General features: G+C 56.9%; 4 protein-coding genes and 1 long non-coding RNA gene across 7 annotated transcripts; 2 read left to right on the forward strand and 3 right to left on the reverse strand.

Annotated features, from left to right (window-relative positions):
• Positions 1 to 162: 162 nt before the first annotated feature.
• On the forward strand, positions 163 to 4393 carry Rhbdl1 (rhomboid like 1). Of its 3 annotated transcripts, none has more exons than XM_038327056.1 (8): positions 163 to 1879; positions 2322 to 2483; positions 2698 to 2922; positions 2998 to 3146; positions 3274 to 3386; positions 3477 to 3577; positions 3655 to 3715; positions 3796 to 4393. In XM_038327056.1, exons 1-8 carry the CDS (start codon positions 1841 to 1843, stop codon positions 4065 to 4067), a joined length of 1122 nt encoding a protein of 373 aa, XP_038182984.1. In that variant the 5' UTR covers positions 163 to 1840; the 3' UTR covers positions 4068 to 4393. The 3 variants fall into 3 exon arrangements, with proteins under 3 accessions (XP_038182984.1, XP_038182986.1, XP_038182987.1); XM_038327058.1 differs by having other exon boundaries at positions 2322 to 2456; XM_038327059.1 differs by lacking the exon at positions 2322 to 2483.
• Positions 4394 to 4598: 205 nt separating this feature from the next.
• On the reverse strand, positions 4599 to 5764 carry LOC119812414. The gene is made up of 2 exons (XR_005285079.1): positions 5196 to 5764; positions 4599 to 5100 (listed from the first exon to the last, which is right to left on the reverse strand). It is a non-coding gene; the product is annotated as an uncharacterized LOC119812414 (long non-coding RNA).
• Positions 5765 to 5914: 150 nt separating this feature from the next.
• Positions 5915 to 8197, forward strand: Stub1 (STIP1 homology and U-box containing protein 1). Its single transcript, XM_038327060.2, has 7 exons — positions 5915 to 6183; positions 6591 to 6789; positions 6870 to 7035; positions 7220 to 7307; positions 7493 to 7549; positions 7630 to 7746; positions 7823 to 8197. The coding sequence occupies exons 1-7, from the start codon at positions 6025 to 6027 to the stop codon at positions 7946 to 7948; spliced, it is 912 nt and encodes a 303-aa protein (XP_038182988.1). The 5' UTR covers positions 5915 to 6024; the 3' UTR covers positions 7949 to 8197.
• On the reverse strand, positions 7087 to 9948 carry Jmjd8 (jumonji domain containing 8). Its single transcript, XM_038327061.1, has 9 exons — positions 9660 to 9948; positions 9484 to 9579; positions 9316 to 9364; positions 9145 to 9241; positions 8988 to 9056; positions 8776 to 8895; positions 8628 to 8695; positions 8397 to 8531; positions 7087 to 8323 (listed from the first exon to the last, which is right to left on the reverse strand). The coding sequence occupies exons 1-9, from the start codon at positions 9815 to 9817 to the stop codon at positions 8243 to 8245; spliced, it is 873 nt and encodes a 290-aa protein (XP_038182989.1). The 5' UTR covers positions 9818 to 9948; the 3' UTR covers positions 7087 to 8242.
• Positions 9949 to 10080: 132 nt separating this feature from the next.
• On the reverse strand, positions 10081 to 15161 carry Wdr24 (WD repeat domain 24). Its single transcript, XM_038326767.1, has 9 exons — positions 14129 to 15161; positions 12986 to 13163; positions 12198 to 12870; positions 11617 to 11735; positions 11413 to 11534; positions 11236 to 11340; positions 10769 to 11109; positions 10475 to 10659; positions 10081 to 10392 (listed from the first exon to the last, which is right to left on the reverse strand). Exons 1-9 carry the CDS (start codon positions 14607 to 14609, stop codon positions 10224 to 10226), a joined length of 2373 nt encoding a protein of 790 aa, XP_038182695.1. The 5' UTR covers positions 14610 to 15161; the 3' UTR covers positions 10081 to 10223.
• Positions 15162 to 15889: the final 728 nt, after the last annotated feature.

The following is a 15889-nucleotide window of genomic DNA, read 5'->3' on the forward strand; positions in this document are numbered from 1 at the left end:
GTGGCTGGGCTGTGGTGGTGCACACCTTTAATCCCAGCACTTAGGAGGCTGAGGTAGGTGGATCTCTTTGAGTTCGAGGCCAGCCCGGTCTACAGAATGAGTTCCAGGACAACCAAGGCTATACAAAGAAACCATGTCTCGGGGGAAAAAGAAAAAAGAAAAAGAAAGAAAACAAAACAAAAAGTTTATTTCTATGTTTGTTTTGCCTGCATGTATGTAAATGCACTGTGTGTGCCTGGTGCCCACAGAGACCAGACAAGTGTGTCAGATCCCCCAGAACTGGAGATAACTGATGACTGTAAACCACCATTTGGATGCTGGGAACAAATCTAGGTCCTCTTCAGGAGCAGCAAGTAGTCCCAACCACCAAGCCATCTCTCCAGCCCCATAAAGATCGCTTTTCTTCAGCCAGTCTAAATGTGACTTGTCTGTGTGTATTGGAAATGTCACCTGACTGTCCTGTCTCCCTCTGTTCCTGGGTCCCTATTCTGAGGTCTGATTAGTTGTGTGATAAATGGATGTGGAAGATACAGTTGTAGTCTGTTGTCCAGTAACGTCAGCATCCACCAGTGGGGTGGGTGTGTGCGAGACGCTTCTTCCCTGTGCTTCTGTGCTGGGGGTTCCTTAGTACCCCACCTCCAAACTTCAGCCCAGTCAGCCAGCCTAGGCTTTCTGTGTAGCCTGACAGAGGAGTCCAGGAGCTGAGGGGAGAATAGATTGGGGCTCAGAGTTGATCCTGCAACATAGCCTAGCACCAAGGACACCGATACAGGAATTCACACATCTAGGTAACCAGTGTGTCATTTGACTTGGGGCAGGAGGTACTCCCTGCCCCAGAATGTCTGCCTGGTGGGGAGGCTACTCCCCTCTGCCAGTGTCCCAGCCTAGTGGCCTGTCCCACTAGGACAGGATGCTTTTTGTAGGCAGCTGTATTCTCTATAGAGGAATTGCCATCACATCTATCTCTAGCCAGGTTCTGTTCTAAGTGTTACTTGGGGGGATTGCCATGGTTACACATCCCATTGATCTGTCACCTTCACTGTCCTCGGGAACAAATCCCCTCATCCAAGCTGCGGTCCTACCTTACTTCAGAAGTCTATGGGTCTTCCTGTCTATCCCCCGTGTCTGACTGGTGTTTCTGCACTGGAGGCCCTGCTGTTTCAAATCCAGTGCAGGGGTATTTGGTTGGTTAGAGCATCCAGCCTTAGCCATGAGCACTGGGGAAGGGTGAGTCTAGGTCTGAGCAGTGGCCTAGGGATACCCCTACCACCTGGTGTCTGCTTGCTTTGCCAGACCTAGGGCTTCCTTGCTGCAATACTGCAAATAAGGACGGGGTGTGTCTGCTGCAAGCAGCTCCCAGCTCTGAAGAAGGTCTGAGTGTGGTGGGGTGCAAATGGACCTTGGCTTTCTGGGGATGGGTCACAGGCCTATTTTTTGGTCATGTAAGCTTCCTAGAGAAGGTGCTAAGCATACCGAGTACAAGTACCGAAACCAGAAAGACTGCGGAAGAGGGATATGGGTGCCGCAGCTTCCCAGCTACCGCCTCCTGGGAAAAGCTTTAGCATGAAGAGCAAGACCAGTGCGCAGGCGGTGGTTCTGGGTCGAGCTGTTCGGTGGGGGACGGATCTACCCAGGATGTGCGTCGAGTCGGGCGGCGCGTGCGCGTGCAGGGTACGCGCGTGCTCTACCCGTGTGCGCGCAGGGCTGCTGGCATCTCGGTGACGCTGAGCTTGGTGCACGCAGAGCAGAGCAGGCGGAGCGGGCCGGCCGGGGCGGAGCGGAGCGGTCCGCAGAGCAGCCCCTCCCGGCCTCGGCCGACCCCAGCCCTCGGCCCGGCTCTATGGACAGGAGCTCGCTGCTGCAGCTCATCCAGGAGCAGGTGCGTGGTGGGTGGGAGCTGGCACTGCCTTGGCGTCCTTCCAGCCGGTGAGGGGCTCGGGGGAGGGACCATGCTCGCCATGCTCGCAGAAGGCCCTACCAGGCAGCCACCTCTGAAGCCTCCCCTCCCTGCACGACCTTGGCCTCTGAGACTCACTATCCCAGGAAGGGTCTGGCTTCACGGGGTTTCTACGGAAAGCTGGGTAGGGAGGGTGGTGGTCCTTGGTTCTAGATCCTCCCCCTTAGGCCCTCCCCCTTCTTGGACTGATAGGGTGAATATGAGGTGGTAGAGCAGCCACACCAGGCACCTTGCCCTGCCAGGGCCTGGAAACAAGCTGGTTCTAGCAAACAGGCACTGACTAGCACAAAAGTCCAGCCTTCCTAGCCAGCCTGGCTCAGCCCTGTGGCTGGGGGTTGGCCCACCCTCTACTCCCCCACCACAGCAGCTGGATCCTGAGAATACGGGCTTCATCGGTGCGGAAACCTTCGCTGGTCTGGTACACAGCCATGAGCTGCCCCTGGACCCCACCAAGTTGGACATGTTGGTGGCTCTGGCTCAGAGCAACGAACGGGGCCAGGTCTGCTACCAGGAGCTGGTGGACCTGGTCAGTGCCATAGTGTGTGGGCAGCAGGGGAGGGCCCCAGACCTGGCCAAGCACAGCACTCTGGCCAAAGCTGGGTGGGCAGACAGTTTACTGGGCAGGGCTTATGGACCTGGGCAGTGTGGAATAGGGCCTCAGATTAACAGCGACCTAGCCAATTAGGGCAGGGTTCCACAAGGACAGTACTGTCACCCGCACTAAGACCCCTTCTCTTCAGATCAGCAGCAAGCGTTCCAGCAGCTTCAAGAGGGCCATTGCTAATGGACAACGGGCGCTGCCTCGGGACGGACTGCTAGATGAGCCAGGCCTGGGTGTCTACAAGCGGTTTGTGCGCTATGTGGCCTACGAGATCCTGCCCTGTGAGGTGGATCGCCGCTGGTACTTCTACCGGCACCGCAGCTGCCCACCCCCTGTGTTCATGGCCTCTGTCACCCTTGCCCAGGTGGGCCTGCCCACATGCTGCCCCGGGGCCTCCTGAGTCCCTAGTCTTGACCAGCCCTAACACTAGTGTCCTCAGATCATCGTGTTCCTGTGCTACGGGGCACGCCTCAACAAGTGGGTGCTCCAGACCTACCACCCTGAATACATGAAGAGCCCTCTGGTGTATCACCCGGGACACCGCGCTCGCGCCTGGCGCTTCCTCACCTACATGTTCATGCATGTTGGGTAAGTGAGCCTCGGGCATCCAGTAGTCCTGTTCCCTTACCTCCCCGAGGGGGCCTGCAATGACCAGAGGTAGTCGGAGGGTAGGCACACACCTGGTCACCCCTCCCCAATGCTCCTTTGTGGTCAGGCTGGAGCAGCTAGGGTTCAATGCCCTCCTGCAGCTGATGATCGGGGTGCCCCTGGAGATGGTACACGGTGTACTTCGCATCAGCCTGCTCTACCTGGCAGGTGTGCTGGCAGGTGAGACGGGCACACTGGCGAGGGTCCCCTGCCTACCTCACCTAGTTAACTGAGGGCCAGCTGTGCCTTCACCGCTCCCTTTGCCCACAGGTTCCCTGACGGTCTCTATCACAGACATGCATGCCCCTGTGGTAGGGGGCTCTGGAGGGGTCTATGCGCTGTGCTCAGCACACCTGGCCAATGTTGTCATGGTAATGGGGCTGCCCTTCTGGGGAGGTGGGAAGGGGCCCACTGGACGTTTCACAACCTGTCTGCCTGCCCCCATCAGAACTGGGCTGGGATGCGGTGTCCATACAAGCTGCTGAGGATGGTGCTGGCTCTGGTGTGCAGTGAGTAGCGGGGCAGGTGGGGCGCTGGGAGGCCCTCTACCTGCAGACAGGGCCCCTCCCACCTGTTGCTCCCTCTGCAGTGAGTTCCGAAGTGGGCCGGGCTGTGTGGCTGCGCTTCTCCCCACCACTGCCTGCCTCAGGCCCACAGCCCAGCTTTATGGCACACCTGGCTGGTGCAGTGGTAGGTGTAAGCATGGGCCTTACCATCCTTCGGAGCTATGAGGAGCGCCTGAGGGACCAGTGCGGCTGGTGGGTGGTGCTACTTGCCTATGGCACCTTTCTGCTTTTCGCCATCTTCTGGAACGTCTTTGCCTATGACCTGCTGGGTGCCGATATCCCCCCGCCACCTTGACCTGCTCCTTAGGGCCACATGGCTAGAGCCGGGCCTGCCGTGGGTCCGCCACCAGGTGGGCCTGCATGTCTGCCCTTTATGAATGGACCTCTCGGGGCTGCTTTTCCCTACGGGGCAGGCGGGCCCTGTGGTCCACCAGGTTGAGGCCAAGTCTTACTGCAGCCCTTGCTACCCCTCCCAGGCCTTTCTGGGGGAGGGTGCTACTAGGCCAGGGCTGGGTGGAGGTCCTTGGATGTGGCCCCAGAGGAGATTCCCTCCCTCCCCACCGATCCCCAGGACTTGCAGTCTGAGCCTTTTTGGAGAGTGAATAAATATTTTACACATCACTAGGCAGCTGTCCTGGGGCTCTGCAGGCTTGTCTGCCCCTCACCCAGACCACATGGGACACCTCCCCTCCAGGATGGTCTGTGCTCCCTGTCCCCTTGAAGCTCTGCACCTGGCATGAGGTGGTGGCTTTACTCTTCCCGGCCAGGACTGGCCAGATTCCACATAGGGGGCAGGGCCCGTGATAAGAGACTGTCAACTTCCAGGTCAGGCCAAGTTCAGCAATCATTTATTGTGCTCCAAGGGCTTCCAGTCTCCAGTTTATTCAGTCTCCCTTCCAAAGACAAGCCCACAGCAGGGCCTGGGTCCTGTAATTCTTGGCAGGCTTACAATCCTTGTGGGAGGCCCAGTTAGGGTTAAGTTCAGGCAGCAGGTCAGGGTATAGCTTCTGCCCCATAGCCCTAGGGGGTAATGCTGTCTTATAAAAGGAAGAGTCTACAGCCCAAAGGCACTCGCTAGTGAGGACCACAAGGGTCCTGGGGTACAGAGTTACTGGCCACCTGAATTCCGATGGGGTCCTGCATGACCTTCCAGGCCCTAGCAGCTGGCTCACCTTGGAATGCAGTGCACTCCTACACCTGGGCCTGAAACAGCAAGTGTGCCAGAAACACGCAAGCAGTCTTGACTGTGTATTGCAGGGCTAGCAAGCTAGGCACTGTAGTCACTGCCTCTTTGTATGTGAAAGCTGCCACCTCAAAAGCCAGGACCACTGCAAAGAGGGACAAGGAGGTTTTGGAGATAACTTCTTGGAACTAAACCTCCTAGAGTCCCCGCCCAACTTGGGCAAAGATGCTCCCTACTCACTCCGAGGCAATGACAAGGGACCACGCAGAGGAGTATGACTGCGGCGCACAAGTCAGCAGAAAGCCGAGTTCTGGTTCTCCAATTCCGGGGGGTGGGGTGGGGGAGTCAGCAGACAGCAGCTGCGGCAGCTCGGAATGGCTCTTCTACAGACCTTGAGGTCAAAGGGTCCTAGGTGCGGGCGCTCTCCAAGGAAACCTGCTGGCCCCCGCCCTTGAAGAAGCTCCTCCCCATGACCGCAAGAAAGGGAGAGCAGTCCAGCCGCGCACCAGCAGCTTCCTCTATAGCAGCCACTGAAGGTCTTTTCGTGTCAAGGTGTCACGTGCTTGCTTCTCAGCCATTAATGGCCGCAGGCAGCTCCTCCCGATTCCCAGGGTAGACCCGCGAGGACGGTCTGACCAGCCGACCTCCCTCCCTCTCCTTCCCTCTATTCCGCGGTCCTACCAGGGGTCCAGACATTCCCAGGCTCCCGCGCGCGCTAGCACGGCGGGCTAGGACGGCGATCCAGTGACCGGTCCTCAGAGCGCCACCTCTCAAGAGCCGCTGCCACGTTCCCGTTGAGTGGGCCGGAGGGCGGGGCTTAAACGCCGAGGGGGCGGAGCCTTGGTCCGAATAGTGAGGATAGGTCCTGGTTACTGTGGGGCGGGGCCCGTAGATTCGTGAACTGGCTCAGCAGCCGCGAGGCTCCGCCTCTGCTCACGTGTCCTCATGTCAGCCCCGCCTCACGCCGGAAGTTCCGGTGGCGGATCGCCGACCGGGCGGAGCTGATCGCTGCGCGGGCTGCGAGAGCTAGGTGGCTGGGCGCGGAGCCCAAGCCGTGCCGCGCGGCGCCATGAAGGGCAAGGAGGAAAAGGAGGGCGGCGCGCGGCTGGGCACTGGCGGTGGCAGCCCTGATAAGAGTCCGAGTGCGCAGGAGCTCAAGGAGCAGGGGAACCGGCTCTTCGTGGGCCGCAAGTACCAGGAGGCGGCGGCCTGCTACGGCCGCGCCATCGTGAGTGCGGGGGGCGGGGGCGGGGGCGGGGCCCGATGTGCCTCCCAGTTCTGTGATTCCGGGACGATTTTCTGGCAGCCAGGACTCGATGGCTAGCTTGTTCCCCTGGCTCCCGGATTACTGTTCCCGAGCCCAGGGATGGTTGATTGAGGCAGGCTCAGGATAACACCAGGAACCCTTGCCCCAAAGATGGGAGAGAGGTTCTGGGTAATTTTCACAAAAGCAGTTCAGTTGAAGTTAAGAGACCACAGCCAGAATCCAGAGCTCTGGAAACCTTCAGTTTCTCGATCCCAGTCATGGAATCCAAACCTGGAGCATTACCAGTACCATTGGTGGCAGTCAGCACCCTGAGATAGATGGGTCCAGATGAGCCCACACTCTTTATGATGCTTGGCTTTGGTCCCCAGACCCGGAACCCACTTGTGGCAGTGTACTACACCAACCGGGCCCTGTGCTATCTGAAGATGCAGCAGCCTGAACAGGCACTCGCCGACTGCCGGAGAGCCCTGGAGCTGGATGGGCAGTCTGTGAAGGCGCACTTCTTCCTGGGGCAGTGCCAGCTAGAGATGGAGAGTTACGATGAGGCCATTGCCAATCTGCAGCGAGGTGGGCTGATACGATGCCTGGTTGTGGGTGCCTTGGGGCCGGGATTGTTGATGAGTAACTTAAAGTGTCCACACCCCCAGCCTATAGTTTGGCCAAGGAGCAGCGACTCAACTTTGGGGATGACATCCCTAGTGCCCTTCGCATTGCTAAGAAGAAGCGCTGGAACAGTATCGAGGAACGGCGCATTCACCAGGAGAGTGAGCTGCACTCTTATCTTACCAGGCTCATTGCTGCTGAGCGAGAGAGGTGGGTCCCCCCCCCCCCCCCACTGAGCTACTTCATCCGGTTGACACTGAGTCACCAACACAAGTGTTTATTGAAAGACAACACTGGCACATGGGAAGTCCAGGAGGAAAGGGGCCTGAAACGGGGAGGGCTCTGGCCTTTTCTGGTTAGGACCATCACTGACTAGCTTATGGTTAACCCTCAGGGAACTGGAAGAGTGTCAGCGGAACCATGAGGGTGATGAGGATGATGGCCACGTCCGGGCCCAGCAGGCCTGCATTGAGGCCAAGCACGTGAGGGTGCCCCTAGTCCACATGTGGGTCGTTGTGTGTGTGTTTTTGTGTGTGGCATGAAAAGTGCCCCAGCCTATGGTGGATCTGTTGGCCCATGCATGACATGAGTGCCCTGGTGGACATAAGGTGTGTGTGTCTGTATGGAGGAGATAGGAGTTGCCCACACATGGCACTCAACTCTACAGGATAAATACATGGCAGACATGGATGAGCTCTTCTCTCAGGTGGACGAGAAGAGAAAGGTGAGTATTCTCGAGGCCCGTGGGTAGGTGCTAGTGTGATGACTCTTCCAGTTCCAGACATTTTCCCCATTGTGCCATAGAAGCGAGATATCCCTGACTACTTGTGTGGCAAGATCAGCTTTGAGCTGATGCGGGAGCCCTGCATCACACCCAGTGGTATCACTTACGACCGCAAGGACATTGAGGAGCACCTGCAGGTAAGGGGCCTTGGCCTTGGGACTAGGATCAAACGTAAACTCAAGACGGTTGACCACCTTGACTCTGTTGTTGCAGCGTGTGGGCCACTTTGACCCTGTGACCCGGAGCCCTCTGACCCAGGAACAACTCATCCCCAACTTGGCCATGAAGGAAGTCATTGATGCGTTCATCTCTGAAAACGGCTGGGTAGAGGACTACTAAAGCCATGTCCTGCCTGGCACCCTAGCCCAGGAGGGTCTGGAGACAGAAGCTCCAGTTCCTGTATATAGCTTGTGTCCCTGGGCCTGCCCCCATCAGTCCTGCTGATGGGTTCTGAACTGCTCCCTTTCTCGGCATACCCCTTGCTGGGCCATGAGCCTCCCCTGTCCCCCTTCTGGGCTGGAAAGCGGGTGAGGGTGGGCTTAGGTTGCTGCTGCTGCCACTGTCCTGTAATAAAGTCTGTGAGCACTACATTGGCATGTGCTGGTACAGTGGGCTTGCCAGGTGCCTGTTTGGCTAGCCAAGGAAGGTAGAAATAAAGACACTGGTGTCCAGATTGAGTGTGGCATGCCACCAGCGGTCAGGGAAGTACAGCACCTGGGAGAAAAGAGCACAAAGATTGGTTGGGGCTTTTTGGGTTGGCCCAGTCCCCCACTGACCAGCCACTGACTTCACCAGCCTGAATGGTACATTCCAGGGGCCTAGCTGATGGGGCTAAGGATGGGTATATTTCCTGAAGCCAGGCCAGTGTGGTCTTGTTGGGGTGAAACTCTGGTGTCTTCTCAGGAGGGTAGAGGAACCAGCGCTGGAGGAAGGAATGGAATATAAGATCACTTTTGTGTTTTACGGACTACAGACCCCAAACTTCAGCTCCTTCCTACCCTTGTTCCCTTGTACTGACCTTCCGACCATAAATCACCTCTGAGAAACCAGGTCCATGCCAGTGGAAGGGTACCCCAGATCCAGCTCCTGTGAGGTTGTTTGTGGATAGCTGATAAACAATATATATATATGGGCTAACCCCAAATCTGTTTTGAAGAAGTACCCACCTGCGATCCCAAAGCTGTAAGCAGGGGTTGTTCCCAGTAGACGAAACGGAGGCGGAGAATAGTGCTGGAATAGTGGTGCCCACTCGGTAAAGTTGTTGTCTCCAAAAAAGTACAGGGTGTCTGCCAGCAGAGAAGATGAGAGGCAGGAATACTGACCAGCAGCAATGGACTCCTAAGTGTCCCGTTCCCAATGCTGCCTAAGTCTGGCTCACCATTGCCTAGGGATGTGGGATCCTGGGGATGCAGCAGCTGCTCCACATATTCCTGAAAGGGCAGGTCCACTACGAGAAAGGGGCCAATCGGGACAGGTCAGTCCCGCCTTTGGGGTGCTGGCAAACAGGCATGCCTTGAAGGGTGTGATAAGCTCACCTTTCCGGTAGGAGTAGGTGTTGGCTGTACTCAGGCGAACAACGTTGTCCCCAAACGAGGCCAGCAGGTTTTCCCGAGAGCACAGGGCCCTAAACCGCTGGGGTTGGAGGGTAAAATAACTGAGCAACTGGTCAATCTGGACTAGCTGCCCACATGGGTACAAATACTCACCGAGTTGTCCGTGAGTCCCTGTAATATGACCGGCTTGACGAAGGCATAACTGGGAGAGAAAGAACCTCGTGTTCATACCTTCACTCCATCAGGCAGTGAAGGCATGACCTCCGCAGCCAAAAGGCCATGCTTGGGGTATGCCTAAAAACTAGGGGCAGGGACACATACTGCTGCATGAATTCGGAGTATGTGAGGTGTGCTTGGCGCTCCACAGTGCAACGCTCCTCCGGCACTGCTGCTGCATTCCCCAGCCCGCTCTGCTGCCTGCGGGGACAACAGGTTAGCGCAACCTGCCAGGGCTCTGAGCTCAGGCTCCCTTCCGCCGCTCATTCCCAGCCGCTCACCATCCCCCTTCGCCAGAGCCAGGCAGAACCACAGTCACCATCGTCCATAGTAAAAAGAGCAAAAGTGGCCCAAGCCGGCTTGTCGCCGCCATGAATGTACGGGCGCAGGCGCGCAGCACACTGGGAATTCCGTCGACACTTGCGTAACCACGAACCATTGGCCTACCGCCCCCACTGCTGTAGCTATCGGCAAGCAGCAGCCAGCCTGGCCCTGGGAGCCTTCTTTTTCATACACACGCACACACATACGCACACATACACACGCACACACAATCCTCCCTCCCACCCTCAATCATTTCCTCTAGGCGGAGTGTTTAGCAGCCATTGGCTATTGCGGGTAACCATGGCTACAGCGCCCCTACCGGAAGTTCCCTCCTGTATGGAAGTTCCCGCCTGCGGCGCAATCAAAGTGACAAGTGGATAAGCAGTTCCTGTTTTTATTGTGTTAACAGGTTGCAGCCACCTTCCATCCCGGTACATGGGATGGGTAATAGGCTGGTGGCCTAGACAGGTGGACTTCAGGGTTGAGCTGAGGAAGCTGTCTCAGTCTCAGGGAAGGCCAGGTCAGGAGTATTCGCAGAGATGGCCGCAGCCTGCAGGGCACTGGGAGCTGCCTTCCAGCCATTTCATGATGTGCTGAAGATGCCCGCCGTGACTACAGCCCTGACACCACACGAACAGACCTTTAACCACATGATGGCAGACGGCACACATGCTGGCACAGCGGTGGCACCTGGGAATGGGAGGGCCATTCAGTTGGGGGGTTCTGGGTCTCCTCCCTTCTACCCACCCCCAAATTCTGCCTGTCATTGCACCTGTCGCAGACCCAGCCACGGCTGCTCATGGGCCGCTTGCAGTGACTACAGTTGACGTGCAGAGTGGTGGAGGCTTGGTTTAGGCAGCTAACTGCCCGGCTGGTGCTCAGCTTCACCACCTCGTTGGAAACATTCCAGAGGCAGAAGCGCTGCAGCAGGTCAATGTAGGATGTGTACCAGTGCTCCTAGGGGAAGGAGACGGTTCACGTTAGTGTTTCCAGGCTAAAAGGGGCAGGGTACAGCAGAAAAGAAGCAGGCTCAGATGAGGGGACAGTGGCTAGACCCATCACACACCTGGGTCTGCTCGTCGATGTCCTTACGCACTCTCTCACCCAGCACAATGAGAACAGACACGGCCATCTGCACATCGCCCTGCTCGGCATAGAAGTGCAACATGTCCCGCACCAACACACTGAAGAAGTCAGGTGGCAGGCGGCTGTCATACAGGGCATGTGAGACGGAAAGGAGGGAGGAGGAGGAGTCTACTGGTGCCAAAGAGGCTGTGTCTGCCTCGTTGCCGCTGACATGCGGAGAGTCAGCTTTGTCCTGCAGATGTTCAGGCCCGGATGGTGTGTCCACTATCTCATGGCGCAGTGGGAAGGCCTCCTGCGGCAGCACATATTCAGGCTCCTCCGCTGAGGGGCAGGAGTGAGGAAAGATGGACCTGAGCCTAGGCTTCCCACTCCCTTCAGCTCCTGCTCAGAGCCATGCTCCAGGTCTGAGCCCTCTACAGCAACTCTACCGCGCCCAGCCCCACTCACAGTGCACATGCTCCGTGTCCAGTGGGTACAGCTCGTCCTCCTCTCCCTCTGCATCGCCCAGCAGGTAGTCAGCAGGCACGTCACTCCCCTCAGTCTCCTCATTATCTGCTCAGCAGGGAAAGAAGGTCATTCAGGGAGTGGCTCCCCAGCCCTCTTCCCATCAACATCTCTGCCTACCCTCATTGGTGATGAGTGTAGCTGAAGAATCAAGCAGAGCTGTGTCACTCCGTGTGTCCCCTTTGCTGCGATCTAGCCGTGTCTCACTGGCCAGCCCTGGGCCCATATCCTTCAGATTGAAGCTAGAGGTAGGGAAGGCTTGTGGGTGGCCAGGCCCCAGCAATCCGCAGGGGAGGGGAGGGCAGGAAGTGGCCAAGGATCTACCTGTTCATGAGTGGTAGGCCACAGGAGCTGCCTTTGCCGACGCTGTGGTTGAGATTGGTAGAGGACACCAGGCCAGGGCTACAGTAGATAATCCGTAGCATGGTCCATGTCTGTGCCACCTAGGGGTAGGCACCAACCATTCATGGGTCCTGGGCACCCAGCACCCAGGTTAGCCCCCATCTCCTGGGCAGAATCATATATACCAATTCGTGGGAAAATTGTGGCACATGGAGAAAGCACTGTCTCCACCCTTTGGAAACAAAACTGTGAGGCACCAGGTGCTAGGGTTAGCAAGGGGAGAAGAGAGATGGCATGCAGAAGGCAGCTCCAGCACCAAAAGTGAGGCAGAAGAGGGTGCTGAGGGGCACTTGACTCCCTAGGCCTCCAGCCCTGAGGCTGACCCCAGGGTCTGGGCTACTATGGCTCACATGACCTTTAACATTGTCATATACTTTGGCAAAGGCTGGCATTGTGACCAACCAGAGCAATGTGCTAAGCTCAAGGCGGTTGTGGGTATGGTGCCCTACCCCAGTAGCAGTCTCTGGCCCAAATCATGGCCCCTGGGCCCCCAGCCCACATACCTGGTTGCGGCCAAGCTCCCGAGCCACTTTTGCGTTGTGATCACAGAGCTCAGCCAGTGGCCGACCAGCCAGAGCATAGCGCTCAGCTGTATCCACGAACCAGCTCATGCTGCCACCACCGGACTCTGTCTCAAAGACACTGAGCGCACTGGACGCCAGGCCAGAAAAAGGTTCAGCAGGATCTAACTTGCGCTTGAAGAAGATGGGGTGGCGCCGGTCACCAGCATAGGGTTTGCGCCCAGATTCAGCAGCCACCAGGCTCTCCTTAGCAGCAAAGGCCAGGTCCCCAAAGAGGCCATAACACAGGCCCTCAGGGTTGGCACGCTCAACAGGCTGGCTGGCATCACGAAACAGGTGCTGGCACAATGTGCTGTCCTTGGAGCCAGAGAGTAGGAAAGAGGGGTCATGTGGGTGGCGCCAGGCAATGCCTGTTGTGACATCACGGTGCTCTTCAAACATAGCAGCAGGCACGAAGGGCCGGCGTACATCCCATACGTAAATGTTATGGTCCACCATCATGGAGCACGTGGCCAGGTGGTGGCGGCACTCAGGCCGCCACTTAACTCGGGCCACTGAGGCGATGGTCTGCACACAGTGCATCTCCTTGGCACGATGTGTTGTCATGTCCCAGACCTTCACCATCTTGTCTCGTCCACCTGTGGCTAGCCAGCCCCTGTGGAGATTATCCCATTCAAACTCTCAGTGACCTCTCCTGCAGGAAGGGAGACCCTGCCACACCCCACTGTCCTGTAGCCTCCAGCCTTAATGTCTCCCCAACCCCCACACACCTGTCCTCTGGGTGCCAGTCACAGCAGAAGACAGGCCCGTTGTGGGCTGTGAACATCCTTTCGCAGCGGTCAGGTCGGCGGATGTCCCAGAGCTGGACGTTGCCATTCTCGAAGGTGGAGGCGAAGGTAAAGTAGTCGCGGATACTGAACTGCACGTCCCGCACACTCTCAGACTGGCCTGTGGGTACACATCGGGATAGACATCAGGGAGATCAGGCTCTCGGGGGATTGGGGAGCCCTTGAAGGTGCTGGAATGGTGTCGTTCATCAGTCTGCAACCAAACTAGGGAGCATAGAGGGCTGAGGAAAGCACCAGAATCTGCCAGGAGTGGGTCTCCGAAGCCTAGGCCAGAGAGCATGCCAGGCAGTTTCTGCACACACCCCCAGGCCTCAATTCCCTGGATTCTGTGAGCACTGAGGGTGTAAGAGCCCAAGCCAGTTGGCTGTCTACACTGCCCTGGGGCCAAGGCTTGTGACAGACCACATTAAGGGAAGAGGAGGTTGCCTCATTTTCTGCTCAATAACTAGCTGCCCAGTTAGCCCCGAAGGACTGAAGAGTTCAGAGACCACATCCACCTTAGAAGGCTCCACTATCAGGAGCCTGCATGGGCAGTATCCGGTCTTCCCCATCAGACAGTTCAAGATCCGTCTTAGCCCACAAGTTCTCCAGGGACCTAAGGCTCTGCTTCTGCTTCATTTGGTTTCATAAGAGCCAGGGAGAAGAAGCTCGGGGCTGAATAAAGCCAGCCAGGCCTGCCATGAAAGGAGCCCTGCGTTCTTCCCACCTCACTCCACATCCCTGGAAAGAGAGGCCTGATGACATCAGTAGATTCGCTGCAGCGAAACAAGGAGAGGGGAAGGGAGACCCAGCAACCCATTAGGCTGTGTCTGCAGGCTCCACCTTCCTCATCAGCTACACCCAATCTGTACCAAATCTGACCTCCTGCCTCGCCCCCCCCACCAGGGCTTGGGCTCATACTCGCTGGGGCCAACCTACTCCCTCTCCACCCACTCTTCCTCCCAGTGTTATTCAGCCTCCAAGAGGGCAACGAAGGCTCTCTGAGGAAGCACATTTCAACCTGCTTGTAAGACTGAACTCCCACAGAAACACGCATCTGCCCTAGCCTGTCTCTGTGGGCCTCACCAGAGAAGGTGCTGACAGAGTCCTTCCGGCGGAGGTCAAAGCACTTCATGAAGCCATCCTGAGAGCCACTGAGCAGCACATGGGCCTCAGTGGGGTGGAAACAGACTTTGTTCACTGTGCGCTTGTGCTCTGTGAACAGCTGATCCTGCTTGTTTCGGGATGGCCGTCCCAGGTTCCACGTAACCACCACACCATTGGTGGCTGCGGTGGCCAGCAGATTCTCGTCCATCTGGTGCCAGACCACATCAGCACAGCTCAGGTTGAGCGAGGGCTTCCGGCCCACTCGCAGATTCAGCTTCTCTACAAACTGCTCCTCCTCGATGGCATAAATCTTGAAGATGCTCCGGCCTGCCACAACAACCTGAGCTGCATCACGGCACACACTGATGGCATTAGCTGGTGCATCCAGGTGGCAGTGCATGGTACGGCCCGTCAGGGCGCTGCCGCTCAGGGCTGTGGTAACTCGGGACATCTTTTCCATGGCCGCACAGGGATCAGGGGCTAGAGGTCAGTGAAATGAGCTGGCCCGGTCAGCCATGATGTCCTAACAGTTCTGTTTGTCCTCCTGAACCTTCGGCCTGCGATGGTCCATCAGCCAAGTTCTCCCGAAGGCTTCATAGCTAGCCTGAGGCTCATCAGCACAGTATCTGCCTTTCCCAGAGTCTATGTGGTTAATCCTCCATCAGTGAGAGCCTGGATGCTACTAGACCCTTGATAGGTCGATCCAGGGTAGAGATAAGTGGCTTCTGCCTTCACACCTAGCCCCGTGCCTCCGAGGATTGCGGGGCTCCCAAAAGGAACGAACAAACGAGAGGAAAGGGTAGAGGAGCTGGAGGGGTCCGGAGGACTGACTTTAAAGACCTGGGAGGCAGAGGAGAGGCCACAGCACTAAGTATAGGTATCTGGTTGCACCTGGCAGCGGAAACCGCGGGACCAGAACCAGGTGCTGGGAAAGCTTCTGCCTCAGTCGCACGCCAGACATTTACCGAAAGCAGTGTTCCTCAGCTACGGTACAGGAAAAGACTCACCTATTTCCCGCCCATTACCGGAAGTAGTCCGTTCTTATTTTTGCCTCGCCGGAAATGGACACAAACTCTTATACCATAAAGGTTCCGGGTTTGCGCGCGGTGTTTTGGCCAAGCGAATGGACCAGAATTGGGTTCATCAGGCTCCCAGGTTCTACTTTGGCGATATGTCTGCGTTTATGTGGTTAGTTTTTGTTTTTGTGATGTCAGAGATCGAGCCCGGGCAGATCTTAATGCAAACAAGACAAGTTATCTGTCAACTAGGCTATTTTACCGGTCCCTGTATTATTTTAATCTCAACATCTTAATACCAGAATTTAAGTGAGCCATTTTCTAAGCAGATCGATCACGAGTTCCTCCACTCTCCCCCAGTGCCGTATCCTACCCCCCCCCCCCCCACACACACACACTTTGCTGACTGAACTCAGGTGCTGCTTCTTGACGGGTCCTGGGTTCACCATTTTCTGCTCTGACACCCGCGCAAGCAGCCTGGTATCTTTTCCACTCAAGGTTTTACTGCACTATGAATAAATCCCAGTCGCCTGGCCCTGGCCTTCCTGGTGCTTCTGCAGCTGTGCAGCTGTGAGTTTCTTGGCTCCCCTTTCCTCAGCAGGGTTCCATTCCATCTTTCTTCCCATTGAGCACGTTCCTTCCTCGTCCAGTTTCTCAAGCTGTGTGCGCCTTTTACCTACTATGTCTTCTACCCCTGCAGAATGTTCCCTTTTCAGCTCTCAGC

This window comes from Arvicola amphibius, chromosome 4 (assembly GCF_903992535.2).
Source record: "Arvicola amphibius chromosome 4, mArvAmp1.2, whole genome shotgun sequence".
In the NCBI taxonomy this organism is placed as follows: domain Eukaryota; kingdom Metazoa; phylum Chordata; class Mammalia; order Rodentia; family Cricetidae; genus Arvicola; species Arvicola amphibius.

Coding starts and splice junctions, on each gene's coding strand:
- Rhbdl1 (XM_038327056.1), top strand. CDS start 1,841: ATGGACAGGAGCTCGCTGCTGCAGCTCATCCAGGAGCAG. Junction 2,484..2,697: donor ACCAGGAGCTGGTGGACCTG/GTCAGTGCCATA, acceptor CCTTCTCTTCAG/ATCAGCAGCAAGCGTTCCAG. Junction 3,578..3,654: donor ACCTGGCCAATGTTGTCATG/GTAATGGGGCTG, acceptor TGCCCCCATCAG/AACTGGGCTGGGATGCGGTG.
- Wdr24 (XM_038326767.1), bottom strand. CDS start 14,609: ATGGAAAAGATGTCCCGAGTTACCACAGCCCTGAGCGGCAGCGCCCTG. Junction 11,535..11,616: donor GGCCTACCACTCATGAACAG/GTAGATCCTTGG, acceptor CCCTACCTCTAG/CTTCAATCTGAAGGATATGG. Junction 11,341..11,412: donor TACACTCATCACCAATGAGG/GTAGGCAGAGAT, acceptor CCTGCTGAGCAG/ATAATGAGGAGACTGAGGGG.
- Stub1 (XM_038327060.2), top strand. CDS start 6,025: ATGAAGGGCAAGGAGGAAAAGGAGGGCGGCGCGCGGCTGGGCACTGGC. Junction 6,790..6,869: donor CATTGCCAATCTGCAGCGAG/GTGGGCTGATAC, acceptor CCACACCCCCAG/CCTATAGTTTGGCCAAGGAG. Junction 7,308..7,492: donor CCTGCATTGAGGCCAAGCAC/GTGAGGGTGCCC, acceptor TCAACTCTACAG/GATAAATACATGGCAGACAT.
- Jmjd8 (XM_038327061.1), bottom strand. CDS start 9,817: ATGGTTCGTGGTTACGCAAGTGTCGACGGAATTCCCAGTGTGCTGCGC. Junction 9,365..9,483: donor TACTCCGAATTCATGCAGCA/GTATGTGTCCCT, acceptor TTTCTCTCCCAG/TTATGCCTTCGTCAAGCCGG. Junction 8,324..8,396: donor GTACCATTCAGGCTGGTGAA/GTCAGTGGCTGG, acceptor CTTTTCTCCCAG/GTGCTGTACTTCCCTGACCG.